The 26,168-nt window shown below is 40.1% G+C and overlaps 1 protein-coding gene across 1 annotated transcript; it reads left to right on the top strand.

Annotated features, from left to right (window-relative positions):
* Window positions 1-340: 340 nt before the first annotated feature.
* Window positions 341-26,168, top strand: LOC104621003 (cyclin-dependent kinase 8-like; the record flags this gene model as incomplete). Its single annotated transcript, XM_010287376.1, has 4 exons — window positions 341-507; window positions 11,531-11,606; window positions 22,809-22,919; window positions 26,028-26,168. Coding segments are annotated over exons 1-4 (495 nt in total), but the record flags the coding sequence as incomplete, so codon positions are not given.

Genomic DNA, 26,168 nt, shown 5'->3' with positions numbered 1-26,168 from the left:
GCTCCCTCTTCCCGGCCGCTGCCTCGGGTCGTTCGGAAACCCGTGCGCCAGCGCGGCTCGGCTCCTGCTTGTGCGCGGAGGTCTGGTGCGGCAGAGGTGCCGTACCGCTTGCAGGCTCCTGAGCCAGCTCTAGCTGATTCTAGACAGTTGCTCGCTACGTATTTTTTTTTAAATGTGCTTCCATGCATTTTTTGATTCCTATTTTTCTTGCATATCTCATGTTTGAAGTAAGACAAGAAGTAGATAACCCTTATTACTCTAAGAATATGGAAAAAGTCTGAAATTTCCCCTTTGGGAGTGAGCACTGTTACAAGTGTGTGAAACTAGAAAGCGTGTACTGATGCTGGCAGCCGCATTGGAATGGGTGCGAGGTGCTGCTTCTAGCGGCACGCACAAATATATAAGAAGTCGCACTGCTTTCCGAACTCTGTGTTTATCCTCATCTGCAGATAAACTAGTATCAACTGTTCTTTATTCTCTTCACCTCTTTCTGGAAAGTCTTCGCAGGTAACTTTGTGGAAGAGAGAAGGGTTAGTTGTGAACTACTCCTTTTAGCTGAAATCCTTGACAAAGTAGCTCAGACTTCCAGCTTTTCTGACTGGGTTTCATTATTCATGATCCTTTCTCATTTACTAATACATAAGAGGCTTTCATGACAGAATCTGGGTTTTTATCTGATTTTTGGTATATTTCTTCTTGGAAAGAAGCTAGAATCTGTGATGGGATAAACTTTAAGCTTGTTGTAAATACACTTAAATACTCTGGGCTTGAATAAATCTGAACTTTTAAAAATAGTCGTGCTTTGGTTGTGTAGCAGGCAGTTTATAATAGAGAGGATAATGTTAACCTATTTTCTGTGGGTTTAATGCATGTTATAGGACTGTCCTCTTTTTTTCAGAATAATTTTAAGTTCAGTCAAATGAAGAAGCAGTAATTTGAGCTAATGTCCTGGTCTTGCTTCATCTAACTTGTTTTAGCCAATATAACTGAAATGTGGGTTTTTGTTTGCTCACAAAACAAAACCCACAGCAAGTGGTCCTTGGAAAATTAAGTATTTTTAGAATAATGTAATTTTGGAAATTTTTTTATGTGTATATATATATAAAATATATAAAATGCATAAAGCATCAGTAAAAGTATAGTAACTTTAAAGTGACCATCAAACAGCTATAAGTGAAGGACATAATACTAGTTTATATTGTTTCCAGATTTTGAAAAATTCTACTTCTTTAGCTATGGTGAGTTTTTCCAGTGAATGGAATTGTTTCTGCAGTAGGTGCAGTACTCACCTGCAGCTTTCTGGCAAAGGCAAGTGTGCTGCATCAAGCTGACGTGGAAAGAAAGTACTAGTTAGAAGATAACTAATTTCATCCTGAACGTGGACAAAAACCACTGTGCTTCTATGTCCGCTCTCTGCCTTTAGATAACCCTGGTGCTCATCTGAGCATTCAGCAGGCCGCTTCAGCTCACTGATGTGGCAGAAAGCGTACCAAACAAAAAATTAGAAATACTTTTCCACTCCGAATAAGCTCATCTCCATCAAAAATGAGTGCCTGGGCTCTAGCGCAGAGGACAGGAATGTGTGTGGGGATGAAGATGGGGTTCTTTCAGCAGCAAACCATTGGCTGAAAGCAAGCTATTGTGCAAAGCTGCATTGTTAGTTTTCAGTTCATTTTATCAACATAATTGTAAAACGTGTAAATGTATGAAACCTAGCAGGTTTTTGTAAAAGTGGAGTTACAAAAATATGAAGTTATCATTGCATCACTGTTAGGTCAGAGTTTTGTTTCTTTTTTTTTTTTTAGAGGATGGTTTATAAGATTTTGCTCTTTATTTTAGGTTTACCTGACAGCACAGGGTCAGTGATCAGACTTACTGTGTATACTGATTAGTTTGACAAAAGTTTTGACCTAAAAAGTGCTTTCTGGAAAGTCAGGTGCCTATAAAGCAAAGTGTTTTCCTATACAACTTCTGCTGATGTACATCATCTTTGCTATTTGGCTGTTACCTTCTGTCCTCCCAGATCTCATTAGATCTCATGCTGCACAGGTATATCTGTCCAGCTTTGTACATTTAAATGTATGCGGTGATAACCACTGGGTTTCATGCATTTAAATGTTTTTTGCAATTTGAAACTTTTTTCAGTCTCAACCAGTTGGACTGTGATTATAAGCTTGAGTAAACTTAATACTTTGATGCGTTCTTCAGTTATTGAGGCTATATCTTGGGTGTGCTTGTTGAGGTTTAACCCCGGTAGGCAGCTCAGTCCCACACAGCCTCTCGCTGCCTGCAGTGGGATGGGAGAGAGAGTTGGAAGGGTAAAAGTGCAAAAACTCATGGGTTGAGATAAAGACAATTTAGAAAAATTAAAAGAAAAAGCTGTGCACACAAGCAAAGCAGACCAAAGTATTCATTCACTACTTCCCATCTACAGGCAGATGTTCAGCCATCTTCAGGAAAGCAAGGCTCCATCGCACGTAATGGTTGTTGAGAAGGCAAACACCGTAACTCTGAATGCCAGCCATCCTCTTTCTTCTACCCACAGCTTTTATTGCTGAGGACAACATTGTACAGTATGGAATATCCCTTTGGTCAGTTGTGGTCAGCTGTCCTGGTTGTGTTCCCTCCCAACTTCTTGTGCACCCCAGCCTACTTGCTGGTGGGGCAGTCTGAGGAGCAGAAGAGGCTTTGAGACTGTGTAAGCACTGCTCAGTTGTAACTAAAACATGGGTGTGTTACCAGCCTTGTTTTGGTCACAAATCCGAAACATAGCCCCATACTAGCTACTGGGAAGAAAATTAACTTCATCCCAGCCAAAACCAGTACAGCACTGTAGTAAGACCACTTCTAGAATACCCTGATCTTGTCAGCATGCAGTGGTCTTTGGAGACAAAGTCAACTTCCTTTAGGCATGCAATGTTCTCTGAGTGTAAGCTCAAAGCACATGGGTAAGTTTGTGGAATCTGTGTGAAAGCTCTTGAAATCCAGTGGGTTGAGTGTATTGTTGATTTGGCTGGCATCCATGCAAATCATCTGCAGGCTATATTAAGATTGGAGATTCAGATACCATTATTTATGCTGTTAAGTACAAATATAATTCTAAAGGATTATTTTTTTTCATAAAAAAAAATTAACCTTTGGGTTTCTTTTTAGCATGTTTACAAGTAGCAACATCTGTGCATTGCTTTAGTTTTACACCAAACCATAAAATTACTTCCTTTTTTAGAGACAATTGCCACATTGTAATTACCACCTTTCACACATTGTAAATATTAGAACAAACTCTAAATATTGGATAAAGATTACTCATCCAATAAGAGATGAAATTCAAAGTTCTGTCCTCACACTAATCTAAATTATATTGAAAAGGTGAAAGGTTTTAAATCTCTCTGTAGTAAATGGTCCTCAAAATTATGTACATACACATCCAGAATAGCTCTGTCTTTTTCTAGCTAAGTTTTGGAAATACTGTCAGACTTCGAAAACAGTACTGGGAATTAGCTATTTGTCTTGAAAATGCATAATAAATGTACTGCACAGCTGTAGAGTCTTGGGTGAATCCTCAACAAAGTAGTACTCTCTCACAATCTCACATACAATACTTCAGGTTGGAAGGGATCGCTAGAAGGCATCTGGCTCAACCTTCCACTCAAAGCAGGACCAACTTTGAAATTAGCTTAGGCTGCTCACGTTCTTATCCAGCTGAGTTTTAAATATCTCTGAGCATGAACATTCTAGCAAATCTCTTCCACTTCTTGGCTACGCACTTCTTTTCTTCATGATATTTAATTGGAATTTCTCTTTTTTGCCATTTGACTGCTGCTTCTCATGAGTTTGGGCACCTTCAGGAAGAGCCTGACTCCGTCCCTGTACGTTGTTGTCCTCCCATTAGCTAACTGAAGGCAGAGATAGGATCCCTCCGTAGCCTTCCTTGAAGGCTGAACAAACCTGGCGCTTTTAGTCTCTCCTTACACGTCATGTAGTTCAGACTCGTGGTGCACTGCTGGACTTGTTCCGTATGTCAGTGTCTTTCTTGTACTGTAAAGCCTAAAACTGAACATGGAGATTCCAGATGTAGTTTCACAAGTGCTGAATATAGAGGAATAATCGCTTCCTTCCACCTGCTGCGTACACTCTTGCTAATACAGCCCAGGATTTGGCTGGCTGCCTTTGCCACAGGGGCATATTGCTGAGGCATGTTCAGCTTGTCCACCAGGACCCCCAGGTCTTGCTTTGTAAAGTTGCTTTTGAACCACTTTGCAGTGTGTCCAGCAGTGTAGGGTTATTCCAAACTAGAGGCAGGTCATTGCACTTGTCTTTGAACTTTCTGAGGTTCTTGTCTGCCCATTCTACCTGTCTGTTGAGGTCTGTCCAAATGGTGACTCAGTTCTTCTGTGCGTCAACCATTGACTGTCAACCATTCCATCCTGTTGTCCATTTGTTAATGAAGATGCTACATCAGCCCCAGTATCTGTCCCCGAGGAATGGGGGACTAGTAACTGGCAGCCTGTGGAATTTGTACCATTGATTACAACCAATTAAGTCTAGCTGTCCAGTTGATTTTTCATCTGTTCAGTAGTTCAGCTGTTAAAGCTCTCTGGCTGTAAGTATACTATGAGATCATGACACAAGCTTTGCTAAGGTCAAGGTAACATCCAGTGCTTTTTCCACTGTCCACAGAGCTAGTCCTCTCGTTATATAGGACCATCAGATAGGTAAGACACAGCTTATCCTTGGAAAATCTTTGCAAGCTGTTCCCAGTTGTTGCTTTTCCTTTATGTGCCTGAAAATAGCTTACCAGGAGGGTTTTCTGCATAACCTTTTCAAGGACTGAGGTTGTGCTGCCATTTCAAAGAGGGTCCTGATATTTGACCTTTTCTAGTCGTCAGGAACCTGCCATGATCACCATGACCTTTCGCAGATGATAGAGCGGCTTTGCGATGGTATTTGCCAGCTCTGTTAAGCACCCTTGGACGCAGCCCACCTGGTCACATGGACTTGTGTGTGTGTCCAGTTTGTTGAAGTTGTCCCTAATTTGGTTTTGCTCTACTTGCTTTCACCAGGACTGTGCCACTAGCCTTGGGAATGTGGTAGCTGTGAGACTGGACTGTGCTGTGAAAACCAGTGCCAAGAAGGCATTGAGAACCTCAGCCTGTTTTGTGTCCTTTATCATTTGGTTTTCCACCACACCCATTTTCTGGGTTGGTAGTTAATAGGTACAAAATGTAAAAATAAGTAGAACTCCTGCTATAAATAGCTTATTCTAGCAAGGCTCTTTGGTGCCATGAATGTGGTGTTGGAACAGGAAAAAGTGGTAATACTATTCTTCCAAATCCCCACTTGAATGGTACCAGTCTGCCCTTGCCTTGCTGCGCTTTTTAGAAAATTATGTATTGTTTTGATGTGCATTTAAGTATTTGCTGTGTATACAGCATTGGCATTTAGTATAAATGCATAAAATCTTTCAGCTTCAAAATTGCATTTGTATATTCATATGCTTCTAACTGAATTACTGCTTCTTCCCATAGACTTCACTGGGTGTCATGTGTGACTAGAGTGATTTTCATTTGTTTAAAAAGCTGATTTAAAAACAAAATAAAAAAGTAACACTGCTGTAACTTGGGGGAGGAGGCAGGGGATGATGCCACAAAGTGAAAATGCCAAGTCTCCTAAAAATTTGCTGTCATAAGTGTTTTATTTTCATATGCTAACGTATAGCTGTGTGTTTTGTGAAGTTCTTCCTTCCATCTCAAATCTACATGTGGAGTAAGTCCATGTATTATGTTATGTTAGTTATGTTAAACTTCAGTAAAACACATAGGGGAGGAGGAACAAAGAAAACTAACTGGAATGACACAGTTTAACTCCATATTATCTTTCTCCTCATTTGTAGTTTAGATCTTTGCTGTTGAACACTATTCTGATAAGTAAACTATAATAAAACCTTTGATTCCTTTATTTCCTTGCTTGATGTTCTGGTAGGTAATAAAGATTTAGCATTTTTTGTCTTACCTGGCTCCCTGGCATGTATGAAAGCTGTCCATTTTCTGTTAGTAATGAAGATGTGCTACTGGTTGTACAGTGTAGGTCTTGCAGTTTCTCAGTGTTCATGTACGTGAGTTGTTCAAAGCTAAGATCTACAGCACAAATTCATTTTCAGCTAGTAAAATCAAAATGACCTATTTAATGCCTTCAGAGAATTTTAAGTTTGTGCTGCTGAGGCTGAATCACTCCAGCAGTAGCATGACAGTTGTGCTTACTCAGGATGTGTTACTTTGACTACTGTTGATGTTAATGGAATTCTCAAGGGTAGAATTGGAAAAAACACCCCCATGTGTTTTATTGCTAGGCTTATCTTAATTGTCAGGATTTTCATATTCTTTAGGGAATAAGAACCATAAACAATTAACAGATTCCTTAAAATTTTCTGTACAAGAGGTGCTGCACTTACAGTTTCTTGTGGTAGTTGTAAGACTATCTGCTGACGTTTAACTGCAGTTAAGTTTTACATTTCCTTGTTCATAAAGACAAAACTATTCCTAAATCATGAACAGTTAATTTTGAATTTGAGATCTTTTTTAAACTGTAATGTAAATTTAGAATTATTACCACTGATTTAAGGCTTCAGTACTTTATTCTGCTATTTTTATTACTCAGTTGAATTTTAAACTGACCTAGTGATCTGAATAAAGGATATATTATAGTGTTGTGCCAATACATATCTACAAAAGGTATGATGTGTGAGATGAAATAACAGTAGAACTGATTTTATGAAGTAAACATATTTCATTATTTTATTTAAATGGATTTTATGAAGCAGAACATATTTATGCTTACAGTATCCTTCTAAATAAAGGGTAGAAATTAAAGGGTAGAAATATCAGGCATTTTAATATCAAAGCTTTGCAACGTGTATACATTCAGAAGGCATCTGCTCCTGCTCTTTTTAATTTTTTTTTTTTTCCAGATAGACTGAATGTTTCTTATGGTGCCATTGTACTTCCAAATTCAGTAGAACTTAAAAAAAAATTAGTATTTGGAAGCAGCATTATATAATAGCTTAATTCTCTTAAAGATGGTATTTTTGGGTTTAGTTTATTCATGCTATAAGAATAAAACTAGGTAGTTATGCTCTTTTATGGTGATTTTGCAGGTATATTTATTTGTTCTTGTAATTCAAGTCCACTGGAAGTGATGTTGCAGCTACCCATTTTATTCAAGTTAAGGCCTCATGTTAATGTCCCTGTCAGGTAATGACATTTTTATACAAGGTTATGTAGTTTGTGCATGACTACAATAGTCATGCAGCCATTCCAGCAGCCATGTACGAAGTGAGTTTTATTCTTACCGCTCTCACAACTGCCTGTTACTAGTGGGGAGTATTACTGAAGATGCCAGCCTACGTAAGTGTAGGGTAGTATGAATATATCAGTGTGGAAGTAAGTTTGCGGACTGACCAGCTTTGGTAGATGGAGGTTCTGCTGAAGTTACTTAACATCTCATTCCCAGGCCACAGAGAAAGTGGACAGGCTTTCCCGATAAGGACCTCTCTGTTAGAAGGAAGAAATTTAGCTGAATTATGCTTTGAGTCTTAACTGTGCCCTTAAAATGCAAGCTGCTAAGTGGCCAATGCTGTTACTCACAGTTAGTTGTGGAAGACATTTATGAACAGGTTTTTCTCCTTTTTTTTTCTTATTGTTTGCTTTTTCCTGTCTTGTTATTGAACATCTCTTCATATTCAGAGAAGGAAATTGCCCATATCCAAAACCATGGGGAAGCCCATTGGGTTATTTTATGATTCTGAACAGACTATTGGCAAAATATCTTTGGAAGTTTATAGAATCATAGAATAGTTTGGGTTGGAAGGGACCTTTAAAGGTCATTTAGTCCAAACCTCCTGCAATAAGCAGGGACATCTTCAACCAGATCAGGTTGCTCAGAGCCCCGTCCAACCTGACCTGGAATGTTGCCAGTGATGGGGCATCTACCGCCTCTCTGGGCAACCTGTGCCAGTGGTTCACCACCCTCATTGTCAAAAATTTCTTCCTTAGAACTAGTCAAAATCTGCCCTCTTTTAGTTTAAAACCATTACCCCTTGTCCTGTCGCTACAGTCCCTGCTAAAGTCTGTGCCCGTCTTTCTTATAAGTCCCCTTTAGGTACTGGCAGGCTGCAATAAGGTCTTCCCAGAGCCTTCTCTTCTCCTGGCTGGACAACCCCAACTCTCTCAGCCTGTCCTCACAGGAGGGGTGTTCCAGCCCTCTGACCATTTTTGTGGCCCTCCTCTGGACCTGCTCCAGCAGATCCATGTCTTTCCTGTGCTGAGGGCTCCAGAGCGGGATGCAGGACTCCAGGTGGGGTCTCACCTGAGCGGAGTGGAGGGGCAGAATCCCCTCCCTCGGCCTGCTGGCCATGGTGCTTTGGATGCAACCCAGGAGACGGTTGGCCAAAGGACTGTGAGCGCACGTTGCCAGCTCATGTTGAGTTGTGTAAAATAAGCTTGATCACTCTAGCCTTTCTTTTGGCTTCATAACTCTTTTATAAACTCTTACCGTTCCTTTTAAAAACTATTCCCCCCAGTTCCCTTGGGTCCCAAGGAATATAAGTTTTATTAAGAATATCTCACTTGGCCCAAGGGTAGAAGTAGTATTTTCCTACTTCTGTTAATGAAATATCTGGTACTAATGGTGTAATGGGTACCCATGGCATGTTACCAGCCTCTGTGAAGAACAGATGTTAGAGAGGGTTAAGAATTGGTTTATTACTTTGTATCTCGACTGTGCATGCACAATTCAGAGAATTTAAGTCTTAGAAGTCTTTGTTTTTTTAGATTCTGGGGGAGAGTGTAGTGTGGTGCTTAATGTGCTTTATCTCTAAAGTGTAATTTCTTTTCCTTCTTTTTATCATACTTCTGTTTCCCCATAACTACTCAGGTAGGTTGAGGACAGGGCAGAGGCCACTTGCTTTTGGTTCCTGCATGCAGCACCCAGCACACCAGAGCAAACGAGCAAGTGGTTAATTCCCCACAGACCTGGGTTGCTGTAAGGGCAGAGCAAGGTTAGTCACCGGATTTCAACTCATCAACTGCCTTTTAATGTGAGAAGATTAATTTTCAGAGACTTCCTATTTCATCTCTTGTTTTGAGGAGACCAAATGGTATCTTCTTAAACCACCCTGTCCAATTTGAGCACTAAATCAGTGGTTGTAAAAGAGTTAACATACACAACTGCAAGTGTGTTCTTCTAGTTTTGTTCTAGGAAACAGCTGAAGTATTTTTTTCTAAAAATTTCCAGAGAAAGTCTGCCATCTGGTATGGAAAATGTTACTCTAGACTTAATTTGGCAAAAATTTGACCAATTAAAAATAACTGTACAATCTTAAATGTAAGGCAGTCTTCATTGTAGACAGTGCTACCAGAAATGTTTGTAATAATACCAGTTGTATGGTAGTACTTCTTGTTCTACTGAACTCTCCTTCAAATACCTTGGAATCTAAGCAGATAAGCAATAGGGCAATGACAATAACCTTCAGTCTGACCCATTTGTGCTCCGTATTCTGTCAGTGGTAATGCCTGTAACAGTAGCAGTTGTGTGGCAGCACCTTTCTTGGAATAAGTGTCTCTCCAAACACCTCAAAAACTAAGTAGACAAGCACATAGGGCAGTGAGAATAACCTGTAGTCCAATCCATTTTGCTTCTTATTTGTTCAGTAATGGCCGTGAGCCATTGCTAGCGAAGGCAGATAAAGGGTAAAATGATTTTTAGCTGAGAAAATTTCCCTGTATCTTTTTCTGTCAGTAGCATAGGAAATCTCTATGCTGGAAAGCAGATTGGGGTTATGTTCAGTAGCTGCTCATGGAGTGGTCCGTAACTCCCCTATCCACCATAAATTTATGTAGTTTGATTTGAAATCCACTTATACTTTTGATCCCTATAATATTCTGTCATCATGAGTTGCACAGTTTAATTATGTGCTTAATACCGTAATGGTTTCTCGTTTTCGGGCTTCATGAAACTTGTTTTCCTCTAAGGTGAGAAATCGGGCATTGTTGTTCCCTATTCCCACCTTGTTTTGGCCATGTATGAATTTGTGCCCAGCATTGGCTCTCGCTATTCCAGACAAGTAAGTTTTAGGTTTTTCTTATATGGAAGCTTTTAAATGCCTGTTCCATTTTTCCTGTTTGTGTTAGATCCTGTATCTTTTCCCCACTTTTGTCTTGCTGAATCAGTGTAATTGCTCTCTTACTGAAACCTCTTTTCACCCACTCACTGTTTCATTCTTCCTCCTCATTAACAGATTTTCTTCATTAATCTCCCACTTTTTCACTCTTCTCTGTTTTGAAAGGTTATTGCTAGCAGTGGGTTGTCTTTGAACCCCATGAAAAATCTCTTAGACAGGACCTAATTTGAGGGATTAAATAGGTAATGATGTATAGGGGAAAGTGTGTCTTCCAGGTAGGAATACAGCAATTCAAAGCCTTGCAAATATTTAGTGAGAGCTGGAGGAAAGAAGTGTGCATATGTTTTAAATGCGTAATTACAGTTTTGTTTTATTTGCCTTTAGGATGTTTGAGTGGCTTTTTTTCCCAGGGTGGCTCTTCACAGCTGTGAAAGCTGGAGTCATTAAAAAATTAGTAAGAATTTTTATCTAACCTGGAGATTTGGGGCTATACGAGCACTGCAGATATTGAAGGCAAAACTGTTGTTAAGTGCCATGTCCCCCAGCAGTGCTGTGAGTGCCAGCCCACAAGTGGGAAGGACAAGCACTCTACCTCTTAAAACTTTGAGCCCTTTGAGGCTGAGGATGGGCAAGAGTTCAATGTTGTCTTTTGCTGCAGTGGATCGCATCTTCATTTTGCTTTTGGTAGCTGGAGTTACTAATAGGCTTGCAGTTTAAATAAATGACTGTAAGGTACATACTGGTTAAAGTGCAGGGTGGTGGTGTTTTTAAGTGTTATACATGCTTAAAGCTGAACAAACATTTTGCTGGATTCTTCAGGTTGCACAGATACCTTGTGGGTTTTTTTATTAATCTTGGTAGTTTTATTAGTTTGGTGGGAACAAAATTCTAGGGCACTTTTTGTGACCTAGAGGAAAGAAAAGATATTACTGTGATGTTGCTTCTGGGCTACTCAAGAATTCATTAAAATATGGGGAAGACTTAATGTGTCTGAGAGTAATACATTTATGGGAGAAGTAGCCCTAGCTAGACTTATTTCTAGTATGTACTAAACATTTGCTGTCTTAATAAGAGAAGGAAGGTATGGAAGAAATGTCAATCATTGCATATAAAAAAAGTTTTTTAAAATTTCCTATTTATGTAGTGAGAGCAAATTTATACTTTTGCTTTATCAAGGTGGTGTGGTTAGCTTACAGTTTAGCTGGGTATCCAGACATTAGACTAGTAAAGAATGAAAAGAAAACAAGGTGCAGAATTTGTATTAATTAGAAACTGTCCTCTGAATGGTGGTGAAGAGCTCACTTGGAATTCATGGTGCAATTTTTAAAAAAAGCTTCTTTTCTTCTTTCACAGGAAAGATGATAAAGATTATGCTTTAAAGCAAATAGAAGGTACTGGAATTTCTATGTCTGCATGCAGAGAAATAGCAGTAAGTAACATTAGTTCTTTCTACTAGCAAACAGACTTATTAAAAGTATTGATTTGAGTGCATGCTGTGTTTTTGCTGAATCACGTTATTCTACTATGGGTGCTATGTTTTTATCATGGAGGTATAAAATAACTACAAATGTCATGAAAGATTTTGCACACCTGTTATGTTTGCGGTCTAAAAATTACAATGTTTTAAAGTTAGTTTACTGCCTGCCTCGGGGAAGATTAACTTTAAATGCAGCAGTTTAAAAACATAATTTAAGCCACTGACTCTAATCATGCATTTGATCTGACTTTTGCATTAGTACTTCAGTTATTTTCCTAAAGAGATTAGTTCTTATTGGCTCATAATGATTAAAACATGTTAGCTTCTATTTAAGTGAAGACTTCAAACTGGTGGTTTTGTTGCCTCGGAGGCTGTAATACACCCATGGGTATTATTCAAACATTTTCTTATGTTATGCAGGTTTGTGTATATATATTCCATGTTGTTAGAAGCTGGTGAATAATGTGGTCTAGTTATGGTTTGTGACAAGCTTCCAAAGAAACACTGGTAAAACCAGCATTCTGAAGTTTAACTGTTGTATGTTCTTAGTTGTACTGCAGCTTGGGTTTATTTTTCTTGAAATGTTTCAACTGAAATTGCTTGCTAAAAGGAAATGCATGTAACTTCTGTGTGTGTGGGGAAATGAATAGTTTATTTACAGTCCACATTCCCCAGGAGTGTAAAACTATACCCTAATTTCACTTTTATTGATTGAAGTGAGTACCAGACTTTCCTACTTTGTCAACTTCCAGTTGGCTTTGTGATTTCAAACACGTTAGTCATTGAACTGAGTAGAGGTGAAAAAAATTAAGTGCAAAGAATATTCTTCAGGAGAAGCTTTTCTTGTCCATTGACTACAGCTGCCATCATAGACGACTACACTGAACTAAAGGAGCCAAAACCAGGGTCTTAAATTTTGCTTATTTCAACCATTTTGGCAGAAATTTTCTGAATAGTGTGACTTGCTCAGGCTGAATGCTTTTGGAAAGTGTCAGCTACCGTTTCAGAGTGATTTGGGAAAATTTTTACTCGTCTTTTTGCCGTGATTTACCTAAAGAGTTTTGAAGAGTTTGTTCTACTTGAATTTGACAGGAGAAGCTTGGCTGGCGTTAAGCAGGTATCTCTGCTCTGGATATGACCCTAACTCAACTTCTGTCTCTGAAAAGAGAATCACTAACTTGGCTGACAGCTGGGAAGGATTTGGCCTCACTGTGTGACCTGAGGAGTGTTGTCATTCCTCTTGGGCAGCAGGTCCCCAGTAGTGGTGGAAGAGGAGCAAAAAGCAGGGAAGCTTTCTTTTTGCTCTGAGCTGCTGCAGCGTGCACCCTTTGAAGAGCACAGCAGTACAATGCAGGACCCACATGGGAGAGGGTTAGTGGCTGAAGGAGGGGGACGTGCTGAAGACACCAAAGATGCCAAGAAAGCAGGCATTGAGAGCAGAGAGGGGAGTGGAGCCCAAAAGCAGGCATAGGGGTAGAAAGAGTAACCTGAAACATAATTTCTTGAGCTGTAGTTGACTTTTGCTTCCAGTTATGCTTCCAGGCTTGCAACTGCTGATACTGTGGTTGAATTTTCCTGCAGTTCAATTAATAATTCATGAGGGACTTCTAGGGTTTGAATCTCTTCTCCATACTGTTCTTTTGATGTTACTGTTTAGAGTTAGTAGGAGAATTTTTTCCTTGAAATATGTTGTTCACTTTAATTCTGTTAAATAGAATTCCCCTCCTTTCTATGAATTAATATTGTGAAAGGAAAAAAAGGAATCTCGTATGGAGATGGATCAAATTGAGGATAATAGCCATTCTGTTTGTCTTGGTTATGTGTGATGTATATATGAAAATACTACTGAATTAGTCAGCAGTGTTGTAGCCTAAAATGTCATCTATACATCCAATTAATTAAATTATTTGTTGTCATACTTAAAAAGTCAAGGCTGAATGCCAGACTTTGTTACAGTGTGTTTTGGACTACCCCAATTAATGTATTTTATGAGCAATGGTGGTATTAAGAGGAACTAGAATGACTTGGTTTGCATATGAGATTCATCCATTTCAGTTTCTCTGGAGAGCTGAAGCTTGTATATTTTACTCTGTGACTATCTGGGAAGAGTGCAGGTTGCTATAAATCCCACTGAAACTCTGCCTTGTTTTTATAACTCTACAATGTCTTTTGTCTTGTCTATGATGACTAACTGTTGAGTAACTTATATGTTTAAAAATGCCCATAGCCTGCTCTTCTAAAACGTCTATTTGATGCAGACACCTAAGCTGAGGACAGATCTTCAGAAAAATAATTATTGAAATACGTCAAATACAGGGAAAGGCTTCAAGTAGGTCAGTGACCTGAGTTGAAACAGTTGACTCAGTTAGGGGATAAGCTCAACCTGTATATGTATATGAAAGACTTTCTACATTTCAGCACTTCCTGCAGCAGGAGAACTTCGATCTAATGTCCAAGAACCTAGCTAGTCTCTGACTCTGAAAAAAGAGGGTTTTTTTCAAGGATTTTATGTAAACCAATTGCTTAACTGGTAGAATTAACAGTTATTGTGCTAATTATGCTAATTGAATCAGTGTCTTTAATATCAAGATGGTTGTAGTGTTATATTCTTGCTTATCTCTTTCCCCCATTCATCCACTGTGGTAAGCATTTGTGAATCCTGCTTCTTCCAGAACCTTAACTGACCATTTGGCTGCTCATCTCTTGTTCTCTGCAGATGTGTGCACTGCCTGGGATTGCGGGTATCTTTTTGTGTGTGCACAAGTTAGAACAGCCTTGAGTCTACTGGAGCTGGGACAGAAAACTACAGGACAATAAGGAGCTGGCTTCTCTGATCGTTTCCACTCTTTATGTCTGCCTTGGAGGCATTTGGGCATTCTTGGGATTTTGTGGTTTCCCATTATAACAAATGCAGGCTGTCATCACAAAAGGTGATGTCCTCTGTGTTTGATCTAGTGAAGAGTGGCTGTAGGATGAGGAAGTTCATCTTTACCAAGAGGAAAATGAACAGTTTTGTTAGTTTTCTGTTGTGTGAGCAGGCTGTGTTGAACCATCCTTTGGTCACACTGTTTAACGTGGCCCACGGGAAGCGATAGGAACCTGCAGGGGTGATTTGGGTATAATGCAAACTTGTACCCTAAGGTTAACATGTCTGAGCATTAACAAAAGAAAGGGGAGTATTGATTTTTGTCTCCCAGGCAGGAGGCTCAGGTCCAAGTACAACTCTCCTTCCATCAGGAGCTTAGCCAGGTGTGCAGAGAGCAGGCATGCAGTATGTGGGCAGTGTGAGAGTAAGCAGAGAGAGAGCTGGTTGATGAATGCTGCTCTGACCTGAAAGGAAAAGCCTCTGCAGCAGTCTTGATCACCTCTGCAACTGCTCAGCCACCCTGTCTTTGAGCTTCTGGGATGGAAGGTGGCAGAGAAGCAGGGGCAGAGCATGTGCCTCTGGGCAGGGGAGAAGGGAGATGGGAGATGCCATTGACTAGGGGTCTTGTCTGAGTTGACCTTGGCAGAGGAGGCTGCTGTAGAGGTGAATTGGTGGTCCTAGCACACTGGGGCTTCCATGTCCTGAGTGACAAGAACATGTCATTAGATGATTATCAGGTCTCTTTCCCCTCTGCTAGTGGAGGGGATGGAAGAAGAGCTTAAGGGCTCTTTCACAGCTGGTCTGAAGGTGACCAAGGACTCTGAGGCAGCATGCAGCAGCTGAAGGGACACCATGAGGCAGAAGCTGAAACTGAACGACTCCAGGATTCACCCTCTTCAACATCTTCCCCTGGTAAGGAACAAATGACTCTCCCAGTGAGCTTGCTGGAAAAGATCCTGTACCAGCTATGCAATAAGGAACAGTATTTGGGTGCAGCTTCCTCAGGTTATGAGGGCTGTCATGTCCCTTCCACACTAACAGTGAAAGCAGTTTCCCACAAGACCAAATACAGAAATCATTTAGATGAATATAATCCTCATGTCAGAAGACAAGTAACGGTTTCTTAGCAATCTTTCCATGTGGTGAGAGGTAGCAAGGTATTGAGAAAGACAGATGTTTGATTTGACTCTCTTTAGCAAGTCTAATGACTCTTAAGTGCTTTAATTTAATAGTAGTATGGTATGTAAAATGTTGTGACTGATAAGTACTTTATTGAGCTATGTTACAGGGCTACAAACAGTATTCTTGAGAGATTTTGTATAAAGGGAGCGTAGTATTATTTTTAGTTCTGTGAAAGTGGGACAAAGATACTGATTAAATGTTAGAAATTGTAATCCTTAGGAATCAAAATATTTTCTGTGAACAGCAGAATTTGACCAATCTTGACATCCAATCTGTCTTGTCTGGATTCTTCATCTACCACCTTACTTTCAGAGAACCTTTAATAACACTGCTTCTAATACTTTGTTTGGACATAAGAGGTGCTAATAAATATTGACTTGTATGTGTGATCAGGTAAGATTCATTTGTTTTGGAAACCACAGAAGTTAAAAACAGAAATGTGAATTTTTTTTCTCTTGACATTTTGTGCTGTAAGGCTTCTTTTTTGCAACGTTTAGGGCTTTAAAAATAAAAACAAAAGAATAAAATGAAGCAACAATTCCACACAGTTGTGTGTCTGAAGAACTGGAGCTTCAAAAATGTATTGTCAGCTTCGTAATAAATTCATGGAGTGAGCAGTATTATAACTGTTTCTGTTATACTGCCTTTGTAAGCTTGCATTTGAACACTTTTGAAAGGAAAACAGCATGCATGTACTTTCAGCAAGTATTTCATTTGTTTTTAGTACTGTAGAATATCTGGCTCATGAGAATATAAAACTGTAAAATTGTATTTACATTGAAACAAACAGATCTTGAATCTACTGGGTAGAAGCTAAGCCAACTTGGGATTTAAGAACTTGTGTAATAAAATTTGGATTTTATTTTAAATAGCAAGTTTAAAGTACTTGAGTAGAACTCAAATTTTTGATAGGAAACTGAGAACAGTGATTTGAAATTTTTATTTTTTTTTAGAAATTTATTTTAGTAAAAATACAGGATTGGATGACACCTCTGGAGTTGTCATATTCTGCTCCTGCTCTTGCAGACAAGGACAGTGAACCTTCAAAAATTCAGCAAACTACAAGTTAAACTTGCAAGGAAAAGAAAAATTCCTGAAGGCAGTTCCTGCGTCTCATTCTAGTAATGACTCTATAAACATTATTCAGCCTTTAAACCAAAATTAATCATGACTAGTTTGTACCTGTTTGTACTTACGATAATATTGTCAGTCAGTTAGAATAGCTCTTCTCTCCTGCTTTCACTTTAAAGAGAGAGAGACACTGTTTCTTTCTCTGGCTTTGTTTTGGCAGGCTGTAAGGATTTTGGGTTGGCGTGCTGGTTTCCCGTCGTACAGTAGGCGCTCCCTTCCCCTTGGTGTAGGCTTGGGCTTTCTTTGCCCTATTGTAGTTGGAACTAATTTTCCCTGAATTGACTGGAATTGCACATAGTGTTTCAGGTAATGTCTCACTACTGCCTATACTCATCTGTTGTAGCAGTGGTTCCTCTGGTATCTTATCTGTTACAGGATGACTAAATCTTTGTCAGTCATCTCCTGGTCTGAAAATCGCCTGCCTTTCTGCATCGACTGCAATATGCTTTCTGTTCCGAGTCCCTCTTCACGCATTTTCCATCTTAAGGCCATGGTGTGACTATTAATATAAGATTTGTTTGTTTGTGCATCACTTGGTGGAACTGATATGAGCCTTTTTGAAGCACGAGCTGATGATTAGATTTTGAATTTATGCCATCAAACTAGCAAGATGGCACAGTAGTGATTTCTGCTTAAGGGAATGTTTTGCTTGATATCGCCGGTGGCTTTCTGTCTAGCCAGCTTTCTGACTGTCCTAAGCTTTGGGAGAAATGTGTTGCAATAGCACTCAGGAAGGCAGTGAGAGCAAGCAGTTGCCTTTTCTAAAATAGCTAATGTCCTGAGACAGGACATCAGAGAAAATCCTTCTGGGCCAGGTCACCTGGCCAATTGCTCTAGCAAATGAGTCTGTGCTCAATTATAGAAGTAAGCGTAGTATTGCAACACAAAGCAGGTTACATTCCCTGTGGACCGCTTATAGTTGCAAGCATCACGAGTCAGGGTGGAATGACATTTGCTGTAAAGCTAGAAATCCTCGCTTAGGCGAAGAGTGTTGTGTCTTGGCTCATGAGAAGTGTCTGTAGTGGTGGAGAGCTGTATGGGAAATATGGGAGTATCACTGAAGGAAGGAGATAATGTCCATCAAGACTTGTGCCAGGTTCAGCTCATATTGGATGTGAAAGGTTAATTATTGTTAATGCCCCTGTGCAAGAAAAGATTTGCTTTAGTCATGCGGTTGTTTGCCAGGCAGTCTTAATGCTGCTGTTGATTATTTAATAATGTCCCGTCTTACCCCACTTTATCCTTGTTCGTGAAGCAATTTAACAGTTTTATGCATTGCTAGGACACTTTCCTTTACTTTTCCCCAGCTGCCCCATGGCTGTGGATTGAGTATTTCTGCATTTGAAGAGGGAGATGGAGGAACCTCAGTGAGCCCAGGACTTGTTTGTAGGGATGCTGTTTTCCTTTGCTGTAAGACATTTATGAAAGTAAGGGCAAGACCAGCTGGGGATAACATGGGGTTGTAACACTCAAGTCAAACCAAATGTGTTGGCGCCTTCATCATTTGCTGATTTCTGTTTCTTTGAAGGTCAGTTGGGTCTTCCTTCTTTATAAGGGGCACTCAGACCAACTAATTTAAGGGAAACCTTTCTGGTTGTAGAAACGGAATTGAATCATCATGTGATATGCAAATGAAAATAAAAATAATTTACTAAGAGCCAAATGTATAGTTTTTATGTACTTCGCTATAGAACTTTTGTCTACTTGTGTTCTATAGAACTGAACTAGGACAGACAGAAGCAATTAAATATCAGAGTCACTAGGCCAAAAAATGGCCTTGACTATTAACAGGCATCATACTGATAGTCAAACTGTGTTTCTTGCAGTCTACTTTGTCTTCAGTGAACTCTGTCAGCTGCTGGACACAAGGGAAGTCATCTGGTAGGAAAGGCATGTGGCATAGGGACTAGAGAGGCGCCTGGTTCATGGAGAGTGAGGTTGCTGGAAATGCTGTTTACAGCCCATGTGATGTGTTATCATCTGCATGAGCTCTTTGTTGTCCTTCAGACAGCATTTGCGTTTGTCACTCTGCGTTATCACTGTCCTGGAGCATTTCAGCCTTTCCAAGGCAGTGACTCAGGGATCATCAACACCACTGCAGCAATAATTTCCTGATGGTTTTGCTGATGTATATTAGTCATGCTATTCACTGGGGTGCTTGTAGCTGTCTAGCTTTGACCCAAACCCATCAGGTTTTTTAAGCAGACTGAAAGAATATATAGTTAACGGCTATTCAGAATAAAAGGCAAAAACCAGCGAGAATGATAAACTGAGCACACAGATGCATAATGATAGCAGCTGCTATCAGTGACAGTAACAAAGGCCAGAACTCTTAAAACACTGGTGATGGGCCACAAAAGGAACCTCTCAGGTGTGTCCTTGAAGAGAGTCAGCAAGGGATTTGTGACTGATGAGAAGGAAAACAGGCTGCTGTGGATCTTCTAGGAGGATAGAGGTTTTACTGGGTATTTGAGAGGACTGCTGGGACTCTCTAAAATTTCTGTGGGATGTTTAGAGGAAGGATAAAAGGCAGGAAAGGGAGTGATCAAGGTAGACTGGGGAGGAAAAAGCGTAGTAAAATGCAGAGGGAATAAGGGGCAGGTTTCATGTACGCAGGCTACTGGGCAGCGTGCGCGTCTGGCTAACCTCTATGTAGTCACCACTGTCTGTCTTACGTCTGTTCCTAACTGCTCTGAGTGTGCTCTCTGTCCTGTCTCTGCATCTGTGATCTGCTAGCAAACTTCAGGCTGGACTAGGTGGTGAGAACAGGATGAGGTCTGCAGGGGCCAGATGCTGGTAATACCACAGGTCTACAGAAGCTGGATATGGGAGAGACATAAGTCAGAAGATGAACACTTACACAGCTCTCCCTGATGGCTCATGTGTGTGACCTGCTAGTGAACTTGAAGCATGCAGAACCAGTAAGCAGGAAGAGACCAAAGTCTGGAAAGACCCAATGCTGGAGCTGGAACCTGGATAAAAGGGCACGGCTTCTGGGCTTGGATTCTGAACAGATCTTCTGCAGCGAGGTCTGCACTGGATCTGCGAAGACATGTCCATGTGTGTGAACTTTAAGCCTCATTAGCCAGAGTGGAGAAATGTGATCCAGGCCGTTTGGATTGTTGTTCAAGTTTTATGTGGGTGCCTACAAAGAAGATGCTGCTCTACTGCCTCTGTTGATCCCTGCGTGGCTGGTCATGTCTGTATTGTGTGCGTGCCTGTAGGACATGCACGCTCAGTTACTTGTACATTGCTACTGGCTTGATTTGGAAATGGGGAAGAGCACCAGCCTGTCATCTAGCAGACCAGGAGGAATGCTGTGAATCTCAAAGTCCACAGGATCGACTATCCCTAGCACAAACAAAGGAGAATTATGTCTGTGTTACCTTGCTCTACAGACAGGGAATACTTCTGCTGCATTGCTCGAATTTTCTCATCTTTGTGTCATGTTCTGGACCAGCTTTGGTGATGGGTTCTCTGTGTGTCCTCTGAGGTGAATCACATTTAAGGTGAAAAGGTTGGGTTTTTAAAGTGAGGGATAGCTGCTACCTGGGGAATAAGGAGTAGGAGGGACTTAAAATGTGACAGGAAGGGCTGAAGGAGAAAATTACATTATTTCCTAGAGCCCTGACTAGTATCTGCCCCTTTCATTGAGGAATAGGCTGTTGTGTTTGGTACGGCTGTGTCATCAGGCCACAGGAAATCTGATAAAATTTTGGTATGGACACATGGTTGCTGAACTGTTGTGCAGTCTTCTGGGTACAGTTAATTCATCAAAATGTTTAACATTAATTTAAGCTGTCAATTTATACTGATTCAACAAAAAGTCCTTCACTAGAAGGATTGGGGTGATTTATCCTTAAACCCTGTTAACCTCATTCACTGTTGAGAGGCTGACTCCCATCAGCTGATGGTCTGATGCTCTACTGGGTCTGGCTGAGATGCAGCTGTAGCAGCCTGTGTAGTGGTGTGTTCCGGATTTTCAACTAAAGCAGTGTTGATAACCCACCAGTGTTTTGGCTATTGCTGAGCAGTTCTTGCACAGCATCTAGGCTTTCTCTTTTTCCCCACTCTGCCCCTCTCTTCCCTTTGGGGACGTAGCTTTTGCTGGAGACTGGCTGAGCATTGGTCTGCTTGTGAGAAGTGGTGAGTGATTGCCTTTGCATTGCTTCTGTTGGTTGGGTTTTTTTGTTGATTTTTTTTTTTTAATTCTTCTTTCTTTCACTTATTAAACTGTCTTACCCACACCCACAAATTTTCTTGCTTTTTTTTATTCTTCCTCGTCTCCCCCCCGTCTGACTGAGGGGGGTGAGCAAGCAACTTTGTGGGGCTTAGCTGCTGGCTGGAGTCAACCTACCACACATAATCCCTACCTGTAATTGATAAAAAATTGCAAATAAGCATTTCTTGGTTTTCCCCATACTGATTTTATATGTTGTAGGAATTATAGGCATTTACAGAATTACACAGGACTTAGATCCTGCCTTAAAATTCCTCTGTGTAATGTTTTTACAAGTCTTAAGATTAAGAGGGTTAACATGTTGAAACTAGTAGCTTCTGCACTGATTTGTAACGTTACATTGTCTCCTGAACCCTCTGTCTCCCTGTTTGGTCTAATACTTGAGATAAAAGGTCTGTGGGCTGTAAGTCCTCTTGCTCAAGAAATGCCACACTGAAGACTCTGGTCAGTAAGTAGGGATGGGAGTCTGTCTCAAATGAAATAGAAAAGAATGAAACAAACACATGCAGATAATCCGATTCCATTTTACTATCTCAGTAGCAGCTAGAATGTTACTGCATGTGATAAAGGTATCAGTGAAAAGAAACTAATTTTCTTGTTCCCTCTGTTACAGAAAGGAAAATAATATTTTACTGGAAATAAATTCAGTCTCAAAAATAAAATGTTGATTTTCTATTTTACATTCAAATAGTAGTTCGAAATGTTATTGGCTTTTAAAAAAGCCTAGCTGTTGCTTTTCTTAAAAATGTCATAATTTCTGGTAGACTGAACTGTTCCATTTGCCATCCCTGAGCTGGCAAGAATTCATCTAGTCTTGGGTAGCCATGCTTGACAATAGTTTGCTCAGATAAAGTTTTTGTTTCTGTCTTAGAAATTGTGAGTATGGTGTTATTGTAACATGAACAGTAGAGCTCAGACAGACTGGTTTTCCTTTGGTGGTGGTTAAAGCTATAGTTTCTAAAGCAGCTGATCTGGCTTAATGACTCATTTCTACTGAAAGAAGTTCTTGCTCCTAGCTGTGTCCCTTTGCTAGTGCTGGGTCTGCTGTCAGTGCCGTGAGTCATTTCAGCTCAGGATCTCAGCAGAAAATTAGCACCTTTGTGTGTCTGGGTTTTCTCCTGAGCTTGTGAGCTGTTTCGTGGATGGCTTCTGTGAGTGCTCCAACTGGTGTTAATATATGTTGTGGAAGGGAGCTGGACCTTCTTCTGTAGGTGGTGGTGACCTTCTAGATCAGCTGACTCCACCTTAGAAACCACGACTTCGTTTAGCTGACTGCATTGGCAGGCTCTAAACGAGTCATCCCAGTCAGCCTTGAATGACTGCAACCAAAATGCAGGGTTTTCAGATAATTGGGAGTCAGGAGAAAATTGGATACCCCAAATGGCTCTGTCAAAGATTACAGCCTATGGGAAAGGGCAGATGCCACAGCTGGCTGTTTGCAGAGTCTTCTTGATCCTGGCTAATAGTGAGGTTTACACAGACTTCAACTTTTAGGAAACGAATAGGAAGTGAATGTCCTAAGGGGGTTATGACCTGCTTTCAGCTTTGGTTTCAAACTAATGACTGGTTCTTTCATTAAAAAAATATGTGCTGTTTTCTGTGACTTGCAGACTTCAACTTTTCTTGTTTGTATGGTAGAATTTGTAGCGAAGACTGTTAAAGTATTCATCTTTCCAGCCCTTTCACAGCTTTGGATGTGTGGATTTAACTGTTGTGGACTTTCTTTATTTTGCAGTTGCTGCGGGAGCTCAAGCATCCAAATGTCATTTCTCTGCAAAAGGTGTTTCTTTCTCATGCTGACAGGAAAGTGTGGCTTCTCTTTGACTACGCTGAGCATGATCTCTGGGTAAGGTGAATTGCTTGTAGGTACCAGGCTTAGAGTTTTAATTGCAGAAAATGGACAAGGTCACAGAAGATGCATCGGTTTAAAAACAGGGTAACCTTTTGCCCTGTGTCTGTGGGAAACATTTTCAGTACTAAAGGAAGAGCAATGGAAAATGTTTGGTAAGCACACCCCAGAGTTAATCTATGACCTCTTTAAGATAAAAATCTGCATTCAGCTCTCAGTAGCTAGAAATCTAGTTAAATAAATGCAGATATAACCTTCCATTACAGCTAAATTAGCGTGCAGGAAAATGTAATTGATTATGCAGGTGAATTCCTTTGAAAAATTGCAAACTTATTGGCTGCATAGAACAGTTTAGAATTTTAGTTACATTGAATGTCAACCATGAATACATGAAGTGAGAGTAATGCCACTGTATATAATTGAAGTTGTAACTCATATGTTTCAGTGGGAAGAGCTTTTTACTCATCTGCTGGAATTTCATGTGTTTAGGAGGAAGGCTGTTTATTGTTAATTATAATATATGGCTTTAAAATATAAACACGTTTGAAGCAAAGTAAATCTGTTGTAAGACATATACCCTTGTCCTCTATTAACTTAATATTTGTAAGCTTTACATCCATTTGGAATACTTAAAAAAAAAAAATTCAAGTAGCATTGTAAAGAATCCAAAATCCCATGCAACCTTGATTTCCCTGAAGAAAGGTATGTGTGTGCCTTGAATTAAATCTGACATATATTTTGAGCGTTGCTCTCAATGGAACAAGTATTGTAATACTAACCTTAAAAGATATAAGAAGATTTTTATTAAAGGGTACAAGAGAGGTCATTTGGAATGAGATGGAAATTGTCATGTATGTGTTCCTGTAAGACTTGTGCAGTATGAATCATGAGTTGGCTTCTCCTCTGCATGTAGTTTAGATAGACAGCACAAACCAAAGTAAGACTACTTTCTTTTGAAAATGGTGTTCCTTGTAGTTGCTTAAGTATTTGCCTAAGAACTAGTGTGTCAGTTTTCCTTCAGCTAAGCTGAATCAAAAATGTCTTGGAAGTTCTGATACTTGGTATTGAGATTTTGTTATCAAAATAAAACTAGGGAAAAAAAAAAGTTGCTGAACAGCTGAAACGTTGAGACATTCTAAAGGCTGACGTACAAAACAGAACAAAAAAAAATCTTGAAGAAATGGAGTAAAGGGCGCTGCCTTTTTTTTTTTTTTTTTTTTTTTTTTAAAGAAAAAGCAGGCATCTGCTTTTTTTCACTGCTCCCCCATATTTACAATATACTAAGCTACAAAAGTTTAGGAATGTTTGAGTTGATTTTTTTTTTCGTGTTTCAAAATGTGCTGCAAAGCTTTGTATTTCTTTGGATGATTGTGACTAATAGTGACCTGTCCTTGTTTGTATTTATACATTTCTGCATTGCTTCATACTTAACCAAAATCACTGCAGAAGCAATTCTGCTAACAAAACACTGGCTTGTATATAAGTAACTTAGGAATGACCCTCAATTTTGACCTTTATGTTTACATGCACATACTTGTATAAACTCCAGAACTCCCCAGCTGTACCAGCTTCTGGTTGTTCACTGTATCTGGATGCAAGAGACTTAGCTGCGGTGACTGGGCTGGCTCTGTGCCCCAGAGAGACGGCTGCGGACCAAGTCTTCCAGCGCTCAGCATATCTAGCGCAGCGGGTCTCAAGCAAGGCTGGGAAGAGGGCACAGAGTATATTAGAGCAGGAACAAAAATGTCTAGGAGAGCCATCTGTCTCTGAAGATTCACTTCTCTCTGGCCACTGCATGAAAAATAAGATTTGCTTTCGAGTCAGTGGAAGTGAGAGGCGAGAGGAGGCGAAGCTGGTGGCTCAGTCTTAGGGCTACTCTTGCACGTGGTGCTTGGCTGACTGGGCAGGGACTGTCACTTTTTTATCAATGTTTCTTTCCTCTGTGCAGCTCCATTTTTACCTTTGGCAGGGCAGGGTTGTGCCTTTTCCTCCCAGGAAAGCCAAGCTCAAGGCCTGAAGCAAAGGAGGGCAGGCTGTATGGAGCTGGTCTACAGCAAGAGAAGAAAGGCAATTTCCCAAAGCGGGTTGAGTAGTTGGGTACCTAATTGGCACCAGGAATATGAAATCTCAGGAGCATAGGAAGAACACATAATAGAAGTTTGGTGCCAGGTTTTGGATGGACAAGATCAGGGCTGTTTTGATGGTCACACAAGTGTAAGACATTACAGAAGAGAAGTATGAATGCATGAAGAAGTTTTGTTCTAGAAATTACTTCTCTCTCAAAGGAGACAAACATGGAAATGGTTACCATGACTGGGGCACACCTTTGCTGTCGAAATTAGTGGCACCCTGGTACTCAAGTGCTGAGACAACATAGCCTTTTGGACTCTTCATTGTTGCTAGACGTAATTGCCTTAAACTTATGGTTGTTAAAGGCTTTTTCCGTGTCTGGCTTGGTGGCTGACTTTCAGATGGACAGACTTACAGCTTTGCTGTCAGCAGCTTCTGTTTTGAAAGTACTGTACTTAAGAGTATAGTGAATAAAAAAGGAATAAATCTGGGATTCTAATTTATATGTTTAAAATTCCCAATACAGTTTGCAAGAATTTCTTTCTGGCGTTAGGTATTGAGTATTATATTATCATTATTATTATAAGAGAAAACTTAAAACAGCAGTTAGGTATAATTCTTTGCTGTGATATACAAGATAGCCTATCTTAACAAAAAGAACCCCCAAACAAAAATACCCTAAAACCTCAAAGATCAGTGATCTGCAAGGGAATTTGCTTTGACAGTTGTATTGGTCAAGTCCTCATCCTGCTGTGGGAGAGTGAACGAGCGGACTTAGCTGCCTGCCAGGGTTAAACCACAGCAACAACTGATTTTGTTTTTGAGAGATTTCCTTGGGACAGTGATCGCTTTAGCTCGTGTAGTATTAATTTTCTAGGACTTAAGGTACATGTTTCTAGTTTTGAAAATGAACGATGAAAGCTTGGGAAAAAAATAAGAAGTCTTTGTAAGGAATTGCTGGCAATATTTTTGTGTAATGCTGTAGATCAAAACATTACCTTTTTTTTTATTTTGATTTCTTTTTCCCCTTTACAGCATATAATCAAGTTTCACAGGGCTTCTAAAGCAAACAAGAAACCAGTTCAGTTACCTCGGGGAATGGTGAAGTCACTGTTATATCAGATCCTAGATGGTATTCACTACCTGCATGCTAACTGGGTGTTACACAGGGATTTG

The sequence above is a fragment of the Phaethon lepturus genome, unplaced genomic scaffold, assembly GCF_000687285.1.
Source record: "Phaethon lepturus isolate BGI_N335 unplaced genomic scaffold, ASM68728v1 scaffold24565, whole genome shotgun sequence".
Lineage (NCBI taxonomy): Eukaryota > Metazoa > Chordata > Aves > Phaethontiformes > Phaethontidae > Phaethon > Phaethon lepturus.
This window is presented reverse-complemented; position numbering and strand designations above follow the sequence as displayed.